The sequence below is a fragment of the Hippocampus zosterae genome, chromosome 8, assembly GCF_025434085.1.
Source record: "Hippocampus zosterae strain Florida chromosome 8, ASM2543408v3, whole genome shotgun sequence".
In the NCBI taxonomy this organism is placed as follows: domain Eukaryota; kingdom Metazoa; phylum Chordata; class Actinopteri; order Syngnathiformes; family Syngnathidae; genus Hippocampus; species Hippocampus zosterae.
In genome coordinates this window covers 23,281,427-23,299,735 of record NC_067458.1, presented here as the reverse complement: position 1 = coordinate 23,299,735, position 18,309 = coordinate 23,281,427, and the positions used below count along the sequence as shown (strand labels likewise).

The 18,309-nt window shown below is 48.2% G+C and overlaps 2 protein-coding genes across 4 annotated transcripts; both read left to right on the top strand.

Moving 5' to 3' along the window:
- The first annotated feature begins 1,057 nt into the window (after positions 1-1,057).
- On the top strand, positions 1,058-7,189 carry lrrc8c (leucine rich repeat containing 8 VRAC subunit C). Its single transcript, XM_052073855.1, has 3 exons — positions 1,058-1,269; positions 2,738-2,880; positions 4,929-7,189. Exons 2-3 carry the CDS (start codon positions 2,743-2,745, stop codon positions 7,158-7,160), a joined length of 2,370 nt encoding a protein of 789 aa, XP_051929815.1. The 5' UTR covers positions 1,058-1,269; positions 2,738-2,742; the 3' UTR covers positions 7,161-7,189.
- Positions 7,190-9,226: 2,037 nt separating this feature from the next.
- On the top strand, positions 9,227-16,835 carry lrrc8db (leucine rich repeat containing 8 VRAC subunit Db). 3 transcript variants are annotated; one of them, XM_052073854.1, is made up of 3 exons: positions 9,227-9,637; positions 11,693-12,474; positions 12,538-16,835. In XM_052073854.1, exons 2-3 carry the CDS (start codon positions 11,695-11,697, stop codon positions 14,200-14,202), a joined length of 2,445 nt encoding a protein of 814 aa, XP_051929814.1. In that variant the 5' UTR covers positions 9,227-9,637; positions 11,693-11,694; the 3' UTR covers positions 14,203-16,835. The 3 variants fall into 3 exon arrangements, with proteins under 3 accessions (XP_051929814.1, XP_051929812.1, XP_051929813.1); XM_052073852.1 differs by having other exon boundaries at positions 11,693-16,835; XM_052073853.1 differs by lacking the exon at positions 9,227-9,637 and adding an exon at positions 10,799-11,019 and having other exon boundaries at positions 11,693-16,835.
- The last annotated feature ends 1,474 nt before the right edge of the window (positions 16,836-18,309 follow it).

Here is an 18,309-nt window from a genome sequence, read left to right as displayed (position 1 = left end):
CACATAAAATGATCTGGCGGGCCGGATCTGGCCCCCGGGCCTTGACTTTGATAGTTGCGCTGTTGAGAATATTCATTCATTCATTCATTCATTCATTCATTCATCTTCCGAGCCGCTTGATCCTCACTAGGATCGCGGGGGTTGCTGGAGCCTATCCCAGCTGTCTTCGGGCGGGGGACACCCTGAATCGGTTGCCAGCCAATCGCAGGGCACACAGAGACGAACAACCATCCACGCTCACACTCACACCTAGGGACAATTTAGAGTATTCAATCAGCCGGCCACGCATGTTTTTGGAATGTGGGAGGAAACCGGAGCACCCGGAGAAAACCCACGCAGGCCCAGGGAGAACATGCAAACTCCACACAGGGAGGCTGGAGCTGGAATCGAACCCGGTACCTCTGCACTGTGAAGCCGACGTGCTAACCGCTGGACTACCGGGCCGACCCTGTTGAGAATATGCAGAATTTAAAAAAAAAAAATGGGGGTTGGGGATGGGGGGGTCATTCAGATACAAATTCATTTGTAAGAACTAAGTAAATGAGTCATGGTTTAATATGTTAGAGAAATAAGAAATAACGCATACAAATGAATCATATCGACACATCCAATGTTAGACAGATAACTATTCATTCATTCATTCATCTTCCGAACCGCTTGATCCTCACTAGGGTCGCGGGGGGTGCTGGAGCCGATCCCAGCTGTCTCCGGGCAGTAGGCGGGGGACACCCTGAATCGGTTGCCAGCCAATCGCAGGGCACACAGAGACGAACAACCATTCGCACTCACACCCACACCTAGGGACAATTTAGAGTGTTCAATCAGCCTGCCACGCACGTTTTTGGAATGTGGGAGGAAACCGGAGCACCCGGAGAAAACCCACGCAGGCCCGGGGAGAACATGCAAACTCCACACAGGGAGGCCGGAGCTGGGACAGATAACTAATTAGCATTTAACTCGGATGAAAGAAGATAAGTTGTCGCGTTCGAGTCCCCCCCCCCGGCTCTGCTCGGCCGGTCTCGTGCGGTGTTCCTCGCGCGGCAGTCCACGCCCCCCGATCCACGTCGAGCCCGCCCTCCGTTCGCGGCTCGCATCCACGCCCGACTGGCGCGCGCCCTGCTCGGCACTACGCGGCTGGATCGAAGGCGGCCCCACTGGAGGCAGCAGAGCGAGAACCGCCGCATCACGACGATGACAAGGAGAAGCGACCCGGTTGCCGTTTGAAAGAAGAAGAAGAAAACACCCTCGAAAGGAAGACAAATCACTCAGGTAGCCTTACTTTTTCTTTTTTCTTTTTTTTTTTATTCACCGTAGCATCCCCTTTATGGTGCTCATTCAACTCAGTCGTTTCCATGCCACGAGTCTGCATGAATGTTTTCATTCTGCACTGCGGTTAGACTGTGTAGTTTTTTTTTTTAGATACCTCCTCCAAGGACACACACACACACACACACAGACACGAATGTGTTCTTTGTCGTCAGAAGTCTGGGTGTGTTCCAAACATGACTGTTTTTGGATTCATTTGGGATCGGAGACACATTTCCTGTCAGGAAAGGGATAAGGTGGAGGATGTGTGGCCGGCCGGCTGACTCATCGGGTGGGAATGGCAATTTTCCTATGGACAAAGTGGACCTTTTTGGCCTCTTAACTCTTCTGACTGCAAGCTAAATTTAGTATCAGAACAGTTTTGAATGAGTTCATGTTGGCTTGGTAATTTGCAGTCGTGTATGCAACCACACTGCATCGCTACGGAGAGCTGTTTCTAAAATGAAAATAATGAAAATACCCTCGTCTTTCAATGGATGGCTTCTTGCGACTTTTTTGTGGGTCTTCTTAGGTGAGACACGCTTACCATATTCATCTTCCGAACCGCTTGATCCTCACTAGGGTCGCGGGGGGTGCTGGAGCCTATCCCAGCTGTCTCCGGGCAGTAGGCGGGGGACACGCTGAATCGGTTGCCAGCCAATCGCAGGGCACACAGAGACGAACAACCATCCACGCCCACACTCACACCTAGGGACAATTTAGAGTGTTCAATCAGCCTGCCACGCATGTTTTTGGAATGTGGGAGGAAACCGCAGCACCCGGAGAAAACCCACGCAGACCCGGGGAGAACATGCAAACTCCACACAGGGAGGCCGGAGCTGGAATCGAACCCGGTACCTCTGCACTGTGAAGCCAACTTGCTAACCACTGGACTACCGGGCCGCCCCACCATATTCATTCATTCATTCATTCATCTTCCGAACCGCTTGATCCTCACTAGGGTCGCGGGGGGTGCTGGAGCCTATCCCAGCTGTCTCCGGGCAGTAGCCAATCACAGGGCACACAGAGACGGACAACCATTCACGCTCACACTCACACCTAGGGACAATTTAGAGTGTTCAATCAGCCTGCCACACATGTTTTTTGGAATGTGGGAGGAAACCGGAGCACCCGGAGAAAACCCACGCAGGCCCGGGGAGAACATGCAAACTCCACACAGGGAGGCCGGAGCTGGAATCGAACCCGGTACCTCTGCACTGTGAAGCCGACGTGCTAACCACTGGACTACCGGGCCGCCCACGCTTACCAAATTTCATGTTGCTAAGTTGATTTTTTAAATCACGACATGTCGGTTTGTTGTTGAGCGCAGTTTCGCATCGTTCCCCACTTGGCTGTACGAATAAATACAAACTTCCTGTGCCGAGCATTCCATCAAGTAATAAGACCTCGCCACTCTCCTCTGTCATTGCAGGCATCATGATTCCCGTGATGGAATTTCGCCAGTTCTCGGAGCAGCAGCCCGCTTTCCGGGTCCTGAAGCCCTGGTGGGATGTGTTCACCGACTACCTGTCCGTCATCATGCTCATGATCGGCGTGTTCGGGTGCACACTCCAGGTCAGCCTCCTTTTGTCCGTCGTTCTCCAGTTGGCCAACATCCAGATGCGCTCATTCATTCATCTTCCGAGCCGCTTGATCCTCACTAGGGTCGCGGTGGGTGCTGGAGCCTATCCCAGCTGTCTTCGGGCAGTAGGCGGGGGACACCCTGAACCGGTTGCCAGCCAATCGCAGGGCACACAGAAACGAACAACCATTCGCACTCACACTCACACCCAGGGACAATTTAGAGTGTTCAATCAGCCTGCTATGCATATTTTTGGAATGTGGGAGGAAACCGGAGCACCCGGAGAAAACCCACGCAGGCCCGGGGAGAACATGCAAACTCCACACAGGGAGGCCGGAGCTGGAATCGAACCCGGTACCTCCGCACTGTGAAGCCGACGTGCTAACCACTGGACTACCGGGCCGCCCTGCCGCCACCATATTTTATTTTTTTACACCCCGAATGCGGCAGCAAAGGAGGCATTCAGCAGCGGAAAATCCACCCGCCCCACGTCCCCCCACCCAACCGGTCCCTTCCAGTAAACATGAAGCTGCAAACTGCAGATGCTTGACCTTTTTTTTTTTTGCTGTGCGCCTTTTCGTGTTATTCTTAACAGAAACTTGGCGCCGATCAACATAACAGAACGCCGCTTTTTTTTACACACACAGAGGAAGATGTAGTGTGAAAGCGACTCTGCCTTTTCGTGTCGTTCCTTTTTCGCGCAGAAAAGGGGCATTGGTTTAAAATGGGAGAAAAAAAAATCTGGCTTCAAAGGACAGTGTGGAAGAAATTCAGGCAGCGTGAAAGGAGCCTTTGACACGATCACCAAAGGCAGGAAATTCACGAGTCAACTTTTTACCTGCATTCTGTACCTTTCACGCAGAGAGAGAGTGAGAGAGACATAAAGACCCGAGGGGGGGAAAAAAATCAGGCTTTGATAGGCAGCGCAAAAGGACCTTTTGATAGAACCACTGAAGGCAGGTCAGCTTTGACCGCAGGTTTTCTGGCGGTGTACCTTTTTACACCAAAACAGTGGCAAAGGAACAACAAAATCTGGCTTTGACAGGGAGGGTGAAAGTGGAGCTTTGATACTACTTCCAAAGCCATAAAATTTGTGGAGTCTGTGCGACAGGTTTTTGATACCATCTTCAAAGCAGGAAAAAAAATGTGGGTCGACCCAGGAAAAAAAAGGTTTGACAGCTGATTTTGATATTAGCGCTGAAGCTAAGAAATTCATGGGTCGCCATCAGTACATTTCTTACAGAACAGCGAAAAAAAAAATTTTGAAAGAGCCTTTTGTTACTTTCTCCAAAGCAGTAAATTTGCGGATCAACACAGACAAAACAAAAAAAAAACAAAAAAGAAGTTGCAGGAGGATGTGTTGAAGAGTCACTTAAGAAAGACCTTACCCTAACTCGGGGGTCGGCAACCGGCGGCTCTGGAGCGGCATGCGGCTCTTTAGCGGCGCCCTAGTGGCTCATTGAAGCTTTTTCGAAAATATTTGAAAATGGCAAAAGATGGAGGAAGGAAATATATTTTTAACGTTTAAATTTGGTTTTAGTAGGAGGGCAAACATGACACAATTCTTAACGTTTCCCAATGCTGTAAAAAATGTGTAGAATAAATATTAAGGGGCGGCCCGGTAGTCCAGTGGTTAGCACGTCGGCTTCACAGTGCAGAGGTACCGGGTTCGATTCCAGCTCCGGCCTCCCTGTGTGGAGTTTGCATGTTCTCCCCGTGGGTTTTCTCCGGGTGCTCCGGTTTCCTCCCACATTCCAAAAATATGCATGGCAGGCTGATTGAACACTCTAAATTGTCCCTAGGTGTGAGCGTGAGTGCGAATGGTTGTTCGTTTCTGTGTGCCCTGCGATTGGCTGGCAACCGATTCAGGGTGTCCCCCGCCTACTGCCCGGAGACAGCTGGGATAGGCTCCAGCACCCCCCGCGACCCTAGTGAGGGTCAAGCGGTACAGAAGATGAATGAATGAATGAATGAAAGGGCTGATGGAAGCATTTGCTTGACTTCAACGCCGGTGACACTGGCTGTTTACGTTGCTTCGTAGGTCATGCAAGACAAGATCATCTGTCTTCCGCACAGAACACCGACGCCCCCCGACAACACCAGCGAAGTGGCCATAAAGCTTTTACATCTCCATTACAACGTCTCATCCGGGCCGAAAGAAATGAGCGGCCTTAAGACGGACCTGGACCTCCAGCAGTACAGCTTCATCAACCAGATGTGCTACGAGAAGGCCCTTCACTGGTACGCCAAGTACTTCCCTTACTTGGTTCTGATCCACACGCTCGTCTTCATGGTGTGCAGCAACTTCTGGTTCAAGTTCCCAGGGTCCAGCTCCAAAATTGAGCACTTTATCTCCATGCTGGGCAAGTGCTTCGACTCCCCTTGGACCACCCGGGCTCTGTCCGAGGTTTCTGGAGAAAACCCAGAGGAGACGGACCACAAAAAGAGCGACGCCGCGGCATCGCCCGCGGGCGTGGCTTTGGAGAAGACTCAATCCCTTCGTTCCATCCCGGAAAAAATGGTGGCGGACAAGCCGTCGGCAAGCGTCCTGGATAAAAAGGAGGGCGAGCAAGCCAAGGCGCTTTTCGAAAAGGTGAAGAAGTTCCGCTTGCATGTGGAGGAGGGCGACATCCTCTACATCATGTATGTGCGGCAGACGGTTTTCAAGGTGTTCAAGTTCCTGGTGATTGTCATCTACAACAGTTCCCTGGTGGACCAGGTGCGCAACAGGGTGCCCTGCGAGGTGGAGATCCAAGACATGACCGGCTACAAGGACTTTGAGTGCAACCACACCATGGCGCACCTCTTCTCCAAACTCTCCTACTGCTACCTGTGCCTGGTGGCGGTCTACGGACTGACCAGCCTGTACACGTCCTACTGGCTGTTCTACCGCTCCCTGAAGGAGTACTCCTTCGAGTATGTGCGTCAAGAAACGGGGATCAGCGACATCCCGGACGTGAAGAACGACTTTGCCTTCATGCTGCACATGATCGATCAGTACGACCCGCTGTACTCCAAGAGGTTCGCCGTCTTCCTGTCTGAGGTCAGCGAGAACAAGCTGAAGCAGCTCAACCTGAATCACGAGTGGACGGCAGAGAAGCTGCGGCAGAGACTTCAGGTCAACGCCAACAACCGCCTGGAGCTGCAGCTCTTCATGCTGCCCGGCCTGCCCGACACGGTCTTTGAGCTCAGCGAGCTCCAGTCGCTCAAGCTGGAGATCATCAACAACGCCAGCATCCCCGCCTCCGTCTCGCAACTGGAGAACCTTCAAGAGCTCTCCTTGTATCAGTGTTCCATCAAGCTGCACACCACCGCCACATCCTTCCTCAAAGAGAACCTCAAGGTGCTCCGCGTCAAGTTCGACGACGGCAGGGAGTTCCCCGGCTGGTTGTACGGCCTCCGAAACCTGGAGGAGCTCCATCTGACCGGGTCCCTGTGCCCAGATGCCTCCAAAAACATCGTCCTCGAGTCACTGCGGGATATGAAGTGTCTGAAGACGCTCTCGCTGAAGAGCAATCTGACCAAGATACCCCAGTCCATCGTGGACGTGTCCAGCCACCTGCAGCGGCTCTACCTGCACAACGACGGCACCAAGCTCGTCATGCTGGGCAACCTGAAGAAGATGACCAACTTGACGGAGCTGGAGATGGTACGTTGCGACCTGGAGCGCATCCCGCACGCCATATTCAGCCTGAGCGGCCTGCAGGAGCTGGATCTGAAGGAAAACAACCTGCGTTCCATCGAGGAGATTGTCAGCTTCCAGCACCTGCGCAAGCTCACCTGCCTGAAGCTCTGGTACAACGGCATCATGTACATCCCTGAGCACATCAAGAAGCTGGGCAGTCTGGAGCGACTCTACTTCAGCCACAACAAGATCGAGGTCTTACCTTCGCACCTGTTCCTGTGCAACAAGCTGCGGTACCTGGACCTGTGCCACAACGACATCCGCTTCATCCCGCCGGAGATCGGCGTCCTACAGAGCCTGCAGTACTTTTCGGTGAGCTGCAACAAAATCGAGAACCTGCCAGATGAGCTCTTTTTCTGCAAGAAGCTCAAGACGCTGAAACTGGACAAGAACTCGCTGTCTGTCCTCTCGCCAAAGATCTCCTACCTCGCCCAGCTGTCCCACCTCGAACTCATGGGGAACCATTTTGAGCTCCTGCCGCAGGAGTTGGGCTGCTGTCGGGCACTCAAGCGCAGTGGCCTGGTGGTAGAGGACACCCTCTTCGAGACTCTGCCATCGGACGTCAGGGACCAGATGAAAGCCGAGTAAAAGACGCCTTACTGTCACCGCGGTGCCTGCCGCTTTTTCGTGGAGACCCTCCAAAAATGTGGAGGATTTGAAAGTTTATTTTGACGCAGCATGGCAAAGAAATATGACAGACCATTCAAAGTCCAGCACACTGGTTAAAATTAAGCCCCTGATGCCAGTTTTCACCGGCACTATGAAATTTGGCAGACGAGTCTATTAGGAGTAGACCCACAAAAAAAGTCTCAAGAAGCCATGGCTGAAAACACACAGGAAGTCTGCCATTTTGATTTGAAATCGGCCATTTTAGGGGCGGTCGTTTTAAGCGATCCGTTTTTCACTTCCCTTTACACATTTTCAGATTTCAGCCTCTGACGCCATCTTCGTTTTCACTTGACATTTGCCGAAAAGCCAATTTTGCTTCACAACGTGCAATTTGGCAAGAATATTTTTCGTGGAGACCCTCCAAAAATGTGGAGGATTTGAAAGTTTATTTTGACGCAGCATGGCAAAGAAATATGACAGACCATTCAAAGTCCAGCACACTGGTTAAAATTAAGCCCCTGATGCCAGTTTTCACCGGCACTATGAAATTTGGCAGACGAGTCTATTAGGAGTAGACCCACAAAAAAAGTCTCAAGAAGCCATGGCTGAAAACACACAGGAAGTCTGCCATTTTGATTTGAAATCAGCCATTTTAGGGCCGGTCGTTTCACTCATTTTCCAGTTCGCTACCAAATCGGAACCACATTACAGAAGAGCTGAACAACGCCAAAAAGCAAAGCCATTTTTGTCTTTGTCACTACGTGTGGGCGGAGAATAGCGGCGAAGACAAAAGACTCCCAATAAAACACCAAACGTAGATTCCACATAGTTTGAGGCGGGCTTGATTAAACATCTCCTTTTTGTAGCCAATGACAGTCCGAATAGAAAACTGCCAAAGATAAAATCATACGTAGGACCACATCTTTCCATCTTCTTGTTAAACAGCTTTCCGAGAAGATGCCCCACTGCATATTGTCGTTATTCCCTGGATCTTTGAATCCAGGGCTATTTGACTTTCACCGCAGCTAATTAAAGACACCAAGGACGAATTGACCTGATTTAAGCCTCATTTACATTGATGGCCGCTGGCCAAAACATTAGGCCTACCTTCACAACGTGTGAATCTAAATAGTCACTAGGGTATTCATCTCTCCAAGTGTCATTGTCAGTGCCATACAATATAAGATGAATGGGGCAAAAACGTGAATGGATAAGTTAAAAATGGTAAAATTATGTCAGAACACTTTGAGCACTACATAAGAAAAATCACATGAAATTAAACACATTTAATTTCTAAATGTGTTTGTTTATATCATGAGCAATATTTCAATACAATTTTTCTTGTTCGGGGACCCTGCTGGATTCTAGATTCTTGATACTTAATAAGGTGACCACAAAGCATTTATGGTTAGTGATTATAGTTCAAAAAGATTTATTATAAACACATATACTGCACTGACAACAAAGGGACATAGCACATTTTTTTACATCATTCATTCATTCATCTTTAACCGCTTGATCCTCACTAGGGTCGCGGGGGGTGCTGGAGCCGATCCCAGCTGTCTCCGGGCAGTAGGCGGGGGACACATCACATCATGCCTTAATTAAAGCATTGTATATCACACAAAGATTATTTTACAAGTTTAAATAAAACTTTTGGAACTTTTGTCTGCCATTATTTCATACCTGATGTTATAATATTTTGCAATTTTTATTTTGTGTTTATGCTTGTTAATGTGTCCTGGAGATTTTGTTTCGTGAAACTAAATTTGAACCGTATTGTCGACGATATGTGCAATTGGGGATATATTTTGTGTTTTCGTCACTGCGTGTCGGCCAATTCAAACATTCTATGGACTCATCAGTCCATATAATGTTTTTTTTTTTTCAAAAATCTTGAGAATCATCAAAATGTCTTTCGGCGAATGTGAGACTTTTTGTTGTTGTTGTTGGGGACTTCGTTTTCCGTTTGCCACTTGTTGGATAGCCCCTCAGTCATCTGCCTTTGCTTGCGTGACACTCCCTTAGGACTTGTGTGTGGCGGGCTTTCAGCGTCACGCGACACGCGGCTTCCACCTGCCGTCCACAGGCGGAAAGCAACAGAAGAACATCCGAGCACACACGCACATCACCGCAGCCTTCACTTCCATACAGCCGACAGTCTACCTCGTCAGCCTGCCCACCGCCGCCCCTGACCGGCGGCGGAACAAACCGGACCAGACCATCCGCGACAAGGCGCGCCGAGGCGGGACAGCCGGTCGGTTTGGGGGGGTGGGGTGGGAGGGCGGAGTATCAGCCGCCCAAAGCCGCTTAGAAGCGGACCGAGCAGCGAACGCCACAGGAAGCACCGCTACTACCAGGAAGAATGGATGGCTTCAACGCGGCTGTTGACCGGCTACCAGCTTCGGTTCGAGCGTAGCAGGAAGACACCGCGCGTCGAGCAGACCTCTGCGAAGGTTAGTATTAAGTAGGACACTTTTTCTGTCGAATGGAACGTCATCGGGTGGCGGTTCGGGGATGTTTGAAGCAGGTTGTTTTTTTGTGTTTTGTTTGTTCAAAATATAGTTGAGCGAAATAACGAATGCGCAGATTGTGCTTGTGTTTTTTTTTTTGGGTGAACCGGACAAATGCGGAAGCAGGCGTGCGGCGTTCAATGACGAGTCGGACATGATGAAACTTCTTCCTCATTGTCTCCTGGACACGCGTTCAGCCAAAAAATGTGATAGAACAAGTAATTTATCCTGTTCGAGTTCCATTTACACCCACCCGATATTTTATGAGCTACAAGATTCAACGCAAACTACAGTTTTTCTAGTTAGCTGTGTCGCTAGCTTGCTAGAGAAATAGCTTAGCACTCATTAATATTCATATTAAAATGAATAAAGTACAAACCAAAATAAAAAGCATAACTAAGGAAAAATCAAGTACAAATGTAATCTAAAAAGTAAAATGATTCCCTAAAAATTAGGATATTACATGTTGGTACGACCTGAGTAATGCATATAGTTTAATTATGATAATTGTACAATTAGTAAGTGCATGACAACAACATCGATTTTTTTTTCCCAAGACAATCAATATCACCGGAAAGAGCTACAATAAAATAACAAAAGGTTTTTAAAATATTGTCATTGTGTTGAGAATTCACACAATGACAAACAATGAAAGTCTTCAAAAAGCGGATAAAAAAGTTGTCTTGTTACTAATTCGGAACAACGGAATGGCCTGTGATTCGATTATAAGAAAAAGCATGAACCTGAGACCTTGAGGCAGTGAAGTGTCGGCCGGACTATAAAAATATGACAACAATACAATACATGCTGATTTATATAGCGCTTTCACAACAGCGGCACAAGAAAGTGTTTGGTTTCAGAAGCCAAGGAACAAAAACAAAACATGCAGAGAGTTCCCAGCATCAGCGGGATCTCTTCGAGTTCATTGTAAGTTAACACTGTTTTAAGTAATTTCATCGGCTGCCAGGTGTTTGATTAAAAAAAAAAATGCTGACGCAGATATTATTCAAAATACAGAATATCAGGCTGGATGAAAATCAATCTATCCCTAATTTAGAACGGTACAAGTATGCCTTTGTCGGGGTGAGGTTTGTTTTGGGTTTCGTCGCACGAGTGGAGGAGTTGAGACAAATATCGGTTTTGTGGATTAATTTTGGTGTCACCACTGAATAAATTAACGAGGAGGTGAAAACTGTCTGGTCTAATCTTGCTCTCCACATACAGTATAGAGGACCTTTGACCCACCGGTCCGCTGCCGTTGTTGGACTTTAACGCTCTGTGGAGCAGCGCGGTGTTCTGCCAACAAGCCGACACAAGCCTCGCATGTCCGCGTGAGTCAGAGAGTATGAGAACAAAATAGTGACGGATGAGAATATCGGTTAACCTCACCAGCTTTGGGTGGATGAGGAACTTACTTATCTTATAAGACCCCGCTGCCGCCTCGATGATAGCGCCTTCATGGAAAATGCACGTGTCTGTACGATAGCTTTTTATTTATAGGCAACAGGCACATTAGCATTAGCATTAGCATCTGGTGCTGGAGTTGAAGGAATGTGTCCGCGGTCTGTTTTGGACAACCTTTTTGAAACGTGTAACAACTTGTACTGCCTGGTTAATGTGCCATGAAAAGGAAGATCCAAGCATGCGCGTGGAACGCAAAGAAGGAAGATATTAAGATTAAGAAAACCTTTATTAGTCTCGCAATGGAGAAATTCCAGATTCACAGCAGCAAAGTTATGAAAGGAAGAAGTAGAACAACAAAAAAATAGGAGCTGCTGGAAAGGCAGCCACTCTCGCGGCGCCATTTTGAAGTCAAAATAACAAAAATATGGCAGGGGAGAAGTGAGAATTGCAGTTTCGAGGCAGACATTTTAGTGTCAAATAATATTTTTGGTTGACTTTTTAGCCGAACTTGCTCCGTTTTTATTTTTTCAAGGCAAATGTGCCCACCACGAATTCACCATCATCATCATTTTTTTTTGTGTGTTTGCGTGGTAGGAATGTTCACCCTCACCGAAGTCGCCTCCCTGAACGACATCCAGCCGACTTACCGCATCTTGAAACCATGGTGGGACGTCTTCATGGACTACCTGGGCATCGTCATGCTCATGCTCGCTATCTTCGCCGGGACCATGCAGCTGACGCGGGACCAGGTGGTCTGCCTGCCCGACTTGGACTCGTCCCTGGACGAGGTGCCGCCGCTGCCGACGGAGGTGCCTGGCAGGACGTGGAGTAAGGAGAGCGCCGTGGGGGAGCAAGCGGCACCGCTGATGGTGGCCCCGGAGCAAACGCCGACGCAGCAGCCGGCCCCCACCGGGATCCGGACCAAGCTGGACTTCCAGCAGTACGTCTTTGTCAACCAGATGTGCTACCACGTCGCCCTTCCGTGGTACTCGAAATACTTTCCCTACCTGGCGTTGATCCACACGCTCATCCTGATGGTGAGCAGCAACTTCTGGTTCAAGTATCCCCGCACCAGCTCCAAGATCGAGCACTTTGTCTCCATCCTGGGCAAGTGTTTCGAGTCTCCCTGGACCACCAAGGCGCTGTCCGAGACGGCGTGCGAGGACTCGGAAGAGAACAAGCAGCGCCTGGCGGGGGCTTCCTCCCATCCCAAGCACTTTTCCACCAGCAGCGAGGAGGGCAGCCCCAACCAGTCGGCACCCATGCTGACCAAAAGCGGCGTCACCTTTTCCGCCGAGAAGCTGGTGAGCGAGGCGCCCTCCATGACCATCCTGGACAAGAAGGACGGCGAGCAGGCCAAGGCGCTCTTCGAGAAGGTCCGCAAGTTCCGCGCCCACGTGGAAGACAGCGACCTGATCTACCGGCTGTACGCCCTGCAGACGCTCATCAAGACGGTCAAGTTCATCGTCATCCTGTGCTACACCATGACCTTCGTGGCCTCCATCGACTTCCACCACTTGTGCGAGCCCGAGATCAAACACCTGACGGGATACAGGAAGTTCCACTGCACGCACAACATGGCGTTCATGCTGAAGAAGCTGCTGGTGAGCTACATCGCGCTCATTTGCGTCTACGGCGTCATCTGCATCTACACGCTCTTCTGGCTCTTCCGCCGTCCCCTCAAGGAGTACTCGTTCGAGAAAGTCCGCGAGGAGAGCAGCTTCAGCGACATCCCCGACGTGAAGAACGACTTTGCCTTCCTGCTGCATATGGTCGACCAGTACGACCAGCTCTACTCCAAGCGCTTTGGCGTCTTCCTGTCGGAAGTCAGCGAGAACAAACTGCGGGAGATCAGCCTGAACCACGAGTGGACCTTCGAGAAGCTCCGGCAGCACGTGACCCGCAACGTTCAGGAGAAACTGGAATTGCACCTCTTCATGCTGTCGGGGGTGCCCGACGCCGTGTTTGACCTCACCGACTTGGAGATCCTCAAGCTGGAGCTCATCCCCGAGGCCAGGATCACGGCCAAGATCTCCCAGATGATCAACCTGCAGGAGCTCCATTTCTACCACTGTCCCGCCAAGGTGGAGCAGACGGCCTTTATCTTCCTGAGGGATCACCTGCGATGCCTTCACGTCAAGTTCACGGACGTGGCGGAGATCCCCAGCTGGCTGTACTTGTTGAAGAACTTGCAAGAGCTCTACCTGGTGGGCAACCTGAACTCGGAGAACAACAAGATGATCGGACTCGAGTCTCTGAGAGACCTGCGACACCTGAAGGTCCTGCAGCTGAAGAGCAACCTCACCAAGGTCCCCACCAACATCACGGATCTGTCGCCCCACCTCGTCAAGTTGGTGGTGCACAACGACGGCACCAAGCTCCTGGTGCTCAACAGCCTGAAGAAGATGATGAACCTGTCCGAGCTGGAGCTGCACAACTGCGAGCTGGAGCGAATCCCGCACGCCATCTTCAGCCTCACCAACCTTCAGGAGCTGGACCTCAAATCCAACCACATCCGGACCATCGAGGAGGTCATCAGCTTCCAGCACCTGAAGCGGCTGACGTGCCTCAAGCTCTGGCACAACAAGATCATCTCCATCCCGCTGTCCATCAGCCACGTCAAAAACCTCGAATGGCTCTACCTGTCGCACAACAAGCTCGAGTGTCTACCCAGCTCGCTCTTCACCCTGCTCAAGCTGCGGCACCTGGACGTGAGCCACAACTCTATCGCCGCCGTACCCCCGGAGGTGGGCTTCCTGCAGAACCTCCAGTACTTTGCCATCACGGGCAACAAGTTGGAAGTGGTTCCCAAGCAGCTCTTCAAGTGCACCAAACTGCGGACGCTGTGCCTCGGCCACAACTGCGTCGCCGCCCTGCCGGATCGGGTCGGCCAACTGGCGCAGCTCAGCCACCTGGAGCTCAAGAGCAACTGCCTGGACCGTCTCCCGGCCCAGCTGGGTCAGTGCCCCCTGCTGCGCCGGGGATGCCTGGTCGTGGAAGACCACCTCTTTGACTCACTGCCCATGGAGGTCAAGGAGAGTATCAACCAGGACTCTGCCGGCGCTTTCGCTAACGGCTGCAGGTGTTTGACGGACGGGCGGTAGCACGTCATGGCACTTTTTTTGTTTTTTTTTTCGTATGGCGCATCTTACAGGCCGAGTCGGGCTCTTCTGGTACCCATTTCACATCGAGATGGTGCCAGCTAGCGCTGGTCTAGCACCAAAGGGGAACATTTTTCAATCAGAGGTGCTGTCGGGTATTTGAGGCTCCAAGTAAAAAAAATAAAATCTGATTGATTGAAAGTCGTACATTCAAGGGGGGCACCTCTGCTCCCGGCCAGTGAGCGCATTCCTCAGCCCTAATGTTTAACCGCCATTTTTACTCCAAGACGCTGGTCACTTTGTAAAGCAGAAACCTCACCGGAGTCGCGTGCTGTCACAGTCGCAGCCTTGGTGTGAAAGGGATATGAGGACGTTTCAAAAGGAAAAGTATTTCAGCATAGGGAGAAGTATCTGATGGGAAGCCTTGAGTGTGTTAGAGCACCATTTTTTTTTTTCATGCCTCGTTTTCACACCGAGCCGGGGCTGGAATGGAGCCTGAGAGGACGTTAGTGTAGATTCTTAGCTCGTCGCAACTGATCCAGAGAGAAGTTTTTTTTTTTTGTCTTAAATTGGCAGCAGTGACCAGGCGTGCCTGCGGTGGTCCCACATTGGGTATCACCAGAGGAAGCACGAGCGGCGCCACCTTGAGTGCTGTCGCGGGCACTGCCTGGCATGCATCACCGTTAGTACAACTTGTACACCGTTAGTACAACTTGTACTAACGGTGACGCAGGCGGTCGTGCCGCCGGGCATTTAGGACTTTCCGGAGAAAACAAAGAAACACTTTGGGTGCCACCTTTTCCGTTCTGCAAACAGGAATAGACCATTTTTCGAGGACCCGTCAGTTATGGGTGGTGCCCTCTGCTGGTTACCACAGGTCACTTTCAACGGCTGGATTATGTCGCTGCCAGCTCAGCTCAGTGAAAAAGGGGAATGAGCACAATTGCAAAGCGAATGTTAAAGCACTGGAAAAAATTTACGTAAACTACTAGGACACCCCCCCCCATGTTATATTTGTCCTCATGTTTATGTATGTAGCAACTTAGCATTAGCGACACAAATGGAGCTTAGGGGGCGTCAAGATCACCAAAGTCTGCGGAGAGCAAGTTCTGCCACGTTTGTAGTCACGTGGCGGACATATAAGTTGAAAATTTGTTTAGTCGGTGTTAAAGCTTGTTTTGTTTTTTCGCCAAGATCTCAGCAAAGCAAGAATTTTTCAAGAATGTTCCGTGTTACCTGTCGCACCTCGTTTCATTGCTGTTGGCACTTGTGTTGCCTCGTTTGAAGCACAAATACTGTACTGACATTTGCGAAACGCACCCGCGCCACCAAACACAACTGCAACATTAGAGACACATGCTAATATTGGATTTATTTGCGCTGAATATTCCTATTTCACTATAATATTTCAACCAAATTATTTATTTTGTCAAGTTGAGTCTCCCAAAAATTATGCCGTTTCTTTCTGAATGTGACAAAAGACTCAGTGTTACTACTGACTGAAAAATTGTAATTTTTTTCCCATGGGAAAAAAAATTACAATTTTTGACATTTTCCTTCAAAGAATATTGCGACTACTCTCGTTTCATTTTCACTTCAGAAAAATAGCGACTTTATTTTTCTAATGTTTTGACTTTGCTCAACTAAATATTTTTTTTTCTTGTAGCGTTATGACTTCATTCTCAAAAAAATGTTTTGGTAACATTAACCTAGTTATCATCAAATGACTGACTCCCCCATGCCCTAGAACAAGGCAATTATTACTTTAATACCAGAGAAAACCCAAAACATTTTATTCTTTGAACATTATTAGCTTTTCAATAATAAAAGATGGCGTACTGCTTAACTTAATATTAAGAAGACAATTATATTCTGGTAAAATAAATTTAAAATGATTCCCCCTCTCCCGTCTCTTAATATTCAAACTTTATTTAGCCCTGTAAACTGAACTCTTCCTCATAAAAGTGATTACATTTTTGGAGGGTAATATTAGAATTTTATTCTTGTTACTGCGAAGGGGAAGAAGTATGTATTTTGATTGCTAGTATTGCACTTTTCTCTCGCCAGAGTCTATTCTTGATGTAGCGACATGAGTGGGTCCAAATATTGTAAACACTGGAGACTTCGAGGGTAATACCAGACATATCGTTTTTTTTTGTTTTGTTAAGTTCAACAAAAGTCAACATTGGAGGTCTTGGCTTGTTCTGGAGTACCTATTGTTATGGCTTGTATGTTTGTGTGTGTCTATAGTGCTTTCGATACACACACATACACTGTACACTTTGAACGAATATTCACTGTGTGTCAAGAGCACGAAATCATAAAGACCAAAAGTGAGGGAATATAAGATAAATGTGTGTGTGTGTGTGTGTGTGTGTGCACGCACGCGTGTGTTATGGGAAGAGGTGAAAAGGTTTGTTTGTGTAAGCTTACACATTCCACTGTACTCTGTGGTCAAACATTGACGAGAGAGACCAAACATCCAAAATCCATATGAGGATACAACACGGACCACATTTTTTTTTGTTAGTCTTATTTTTATTTTTATGAGATGTTTTACTCTGAAAAAACATCCTCTGAGTGTGCTATTGAAATAAAAATTGTTCAGCCTGTTTTTAAAAAAAGCTGAAAAAGAAGGAATGTGTGTTTTGTGTTTATTTGAAATCAAATGAGAAAAAAAGCACCTGCAAGTGCAAATCAACGTAATTTTTGGAGAAGGCCCCCTCTAGTGGAAGAAAGTAGGTACTACGATTTCGAACATTAGCTCTTGTCAGCCAGTCTAACATTATGCGGTGTGAACATTAACGCAAAAGTTCAACATAGGTTAAAAAACGGACTTAAATCTAACCCCACTCGCGCCCCCCTGCCCCGTCATTTTTTTCGAAGTTCTGTTTTCACTTTGCACGTGTGTCCCCCCCGCTTGCCTCGTTCTCAAATGTTTTTGACGGTTTTCACTTTTCACATGTTCCTCTACGTTTGCTAACATTATAGTTTTTTGGCCTGTTTCGTGTTGAAACACATGGCTCAAATCTGACTTTTTACTCCTCCAAACTTGCACTGAACAACCTTGTCTGTTTCCACGACGATCAAAAACCGATTGATCGATTCATCGGTTATGTCCGAGTAATGCATTTCTCACATCTCGAAAGGAGGCTGGTTTTACATTTAGCTTTTAGTTTTTTTCTTTATATTCTTCGTCTTTTCTCAGCATTGCCAAGGACCCAGCGACCCCCCTCGTTCATCCCCCAATCCTTCCTCGCCGGAGGTAAAATCTATAACAAGTGTTTGATGGAGGCCTTGAAAGGGACGCCTTTGAGAAGGTTACGGGCACTCTAGGTGGACGCAAACGTGTCAGGGAAAAATTTGTTTTACGCGAGAAGAAAAACGACCTGAAGATCTTGATGTGTTTTTTAGTGCCTCTTAGTACAGTACTTGGATGAAAGAGAGGGGGCGGCATAGCATCACTTTTGGAAGATAAACGCAAGGCCCCGCGTGTTGAAATTAAAATTGATCATTTACCAGTAGACAATCAGAGTAAGGCTTCAAACAAGGGCTAGGATTATAAATTAAAGTGTGAAAACCGGATTAAAGTTTCAGACAAGGGGTATTGTTTCAAATTAGTTTTTCAAGACAGAGTTGGTCTTCAAATTAGGGTTTGGGTATCAAGTTCAGGTTTTGAATAAGAGTTTGATGATAAAGTTAGGGTTTCAAATTAGGTTTTAATGCTAGAGTTTCAAACAAGTCTAAAAGTCGGGTTTAAAACAAGGTTACGGTTTCAAAGTAGGGTTGAAATCAGGGTTTAGAAGCAAGGGTTGGAATTTCAGACAAGGATTATGCTTTAAAGTTAGGGGTTCAAGACAGAGTTAATTTTTTTCAAGATGGATTTAACTTTCTGGAAGTTTCATGGTTTCATTTTTTTATTTAAAATTTGGGTGTTTGAAGCTCGGGCTTCAAAAAAATCAAAGTGGGGTTCCAAGCTAAATTAGGATGTTGTACTAAGTTTAGTGTTTCAGACAAGTCAAGTTTGAATTTTCGAGACAATTAGTTTTGAAGATTGGCACTAAATTAGGGTTACTAAGAGACTTCGCGCTCCTAATTAGGTATTGGTTT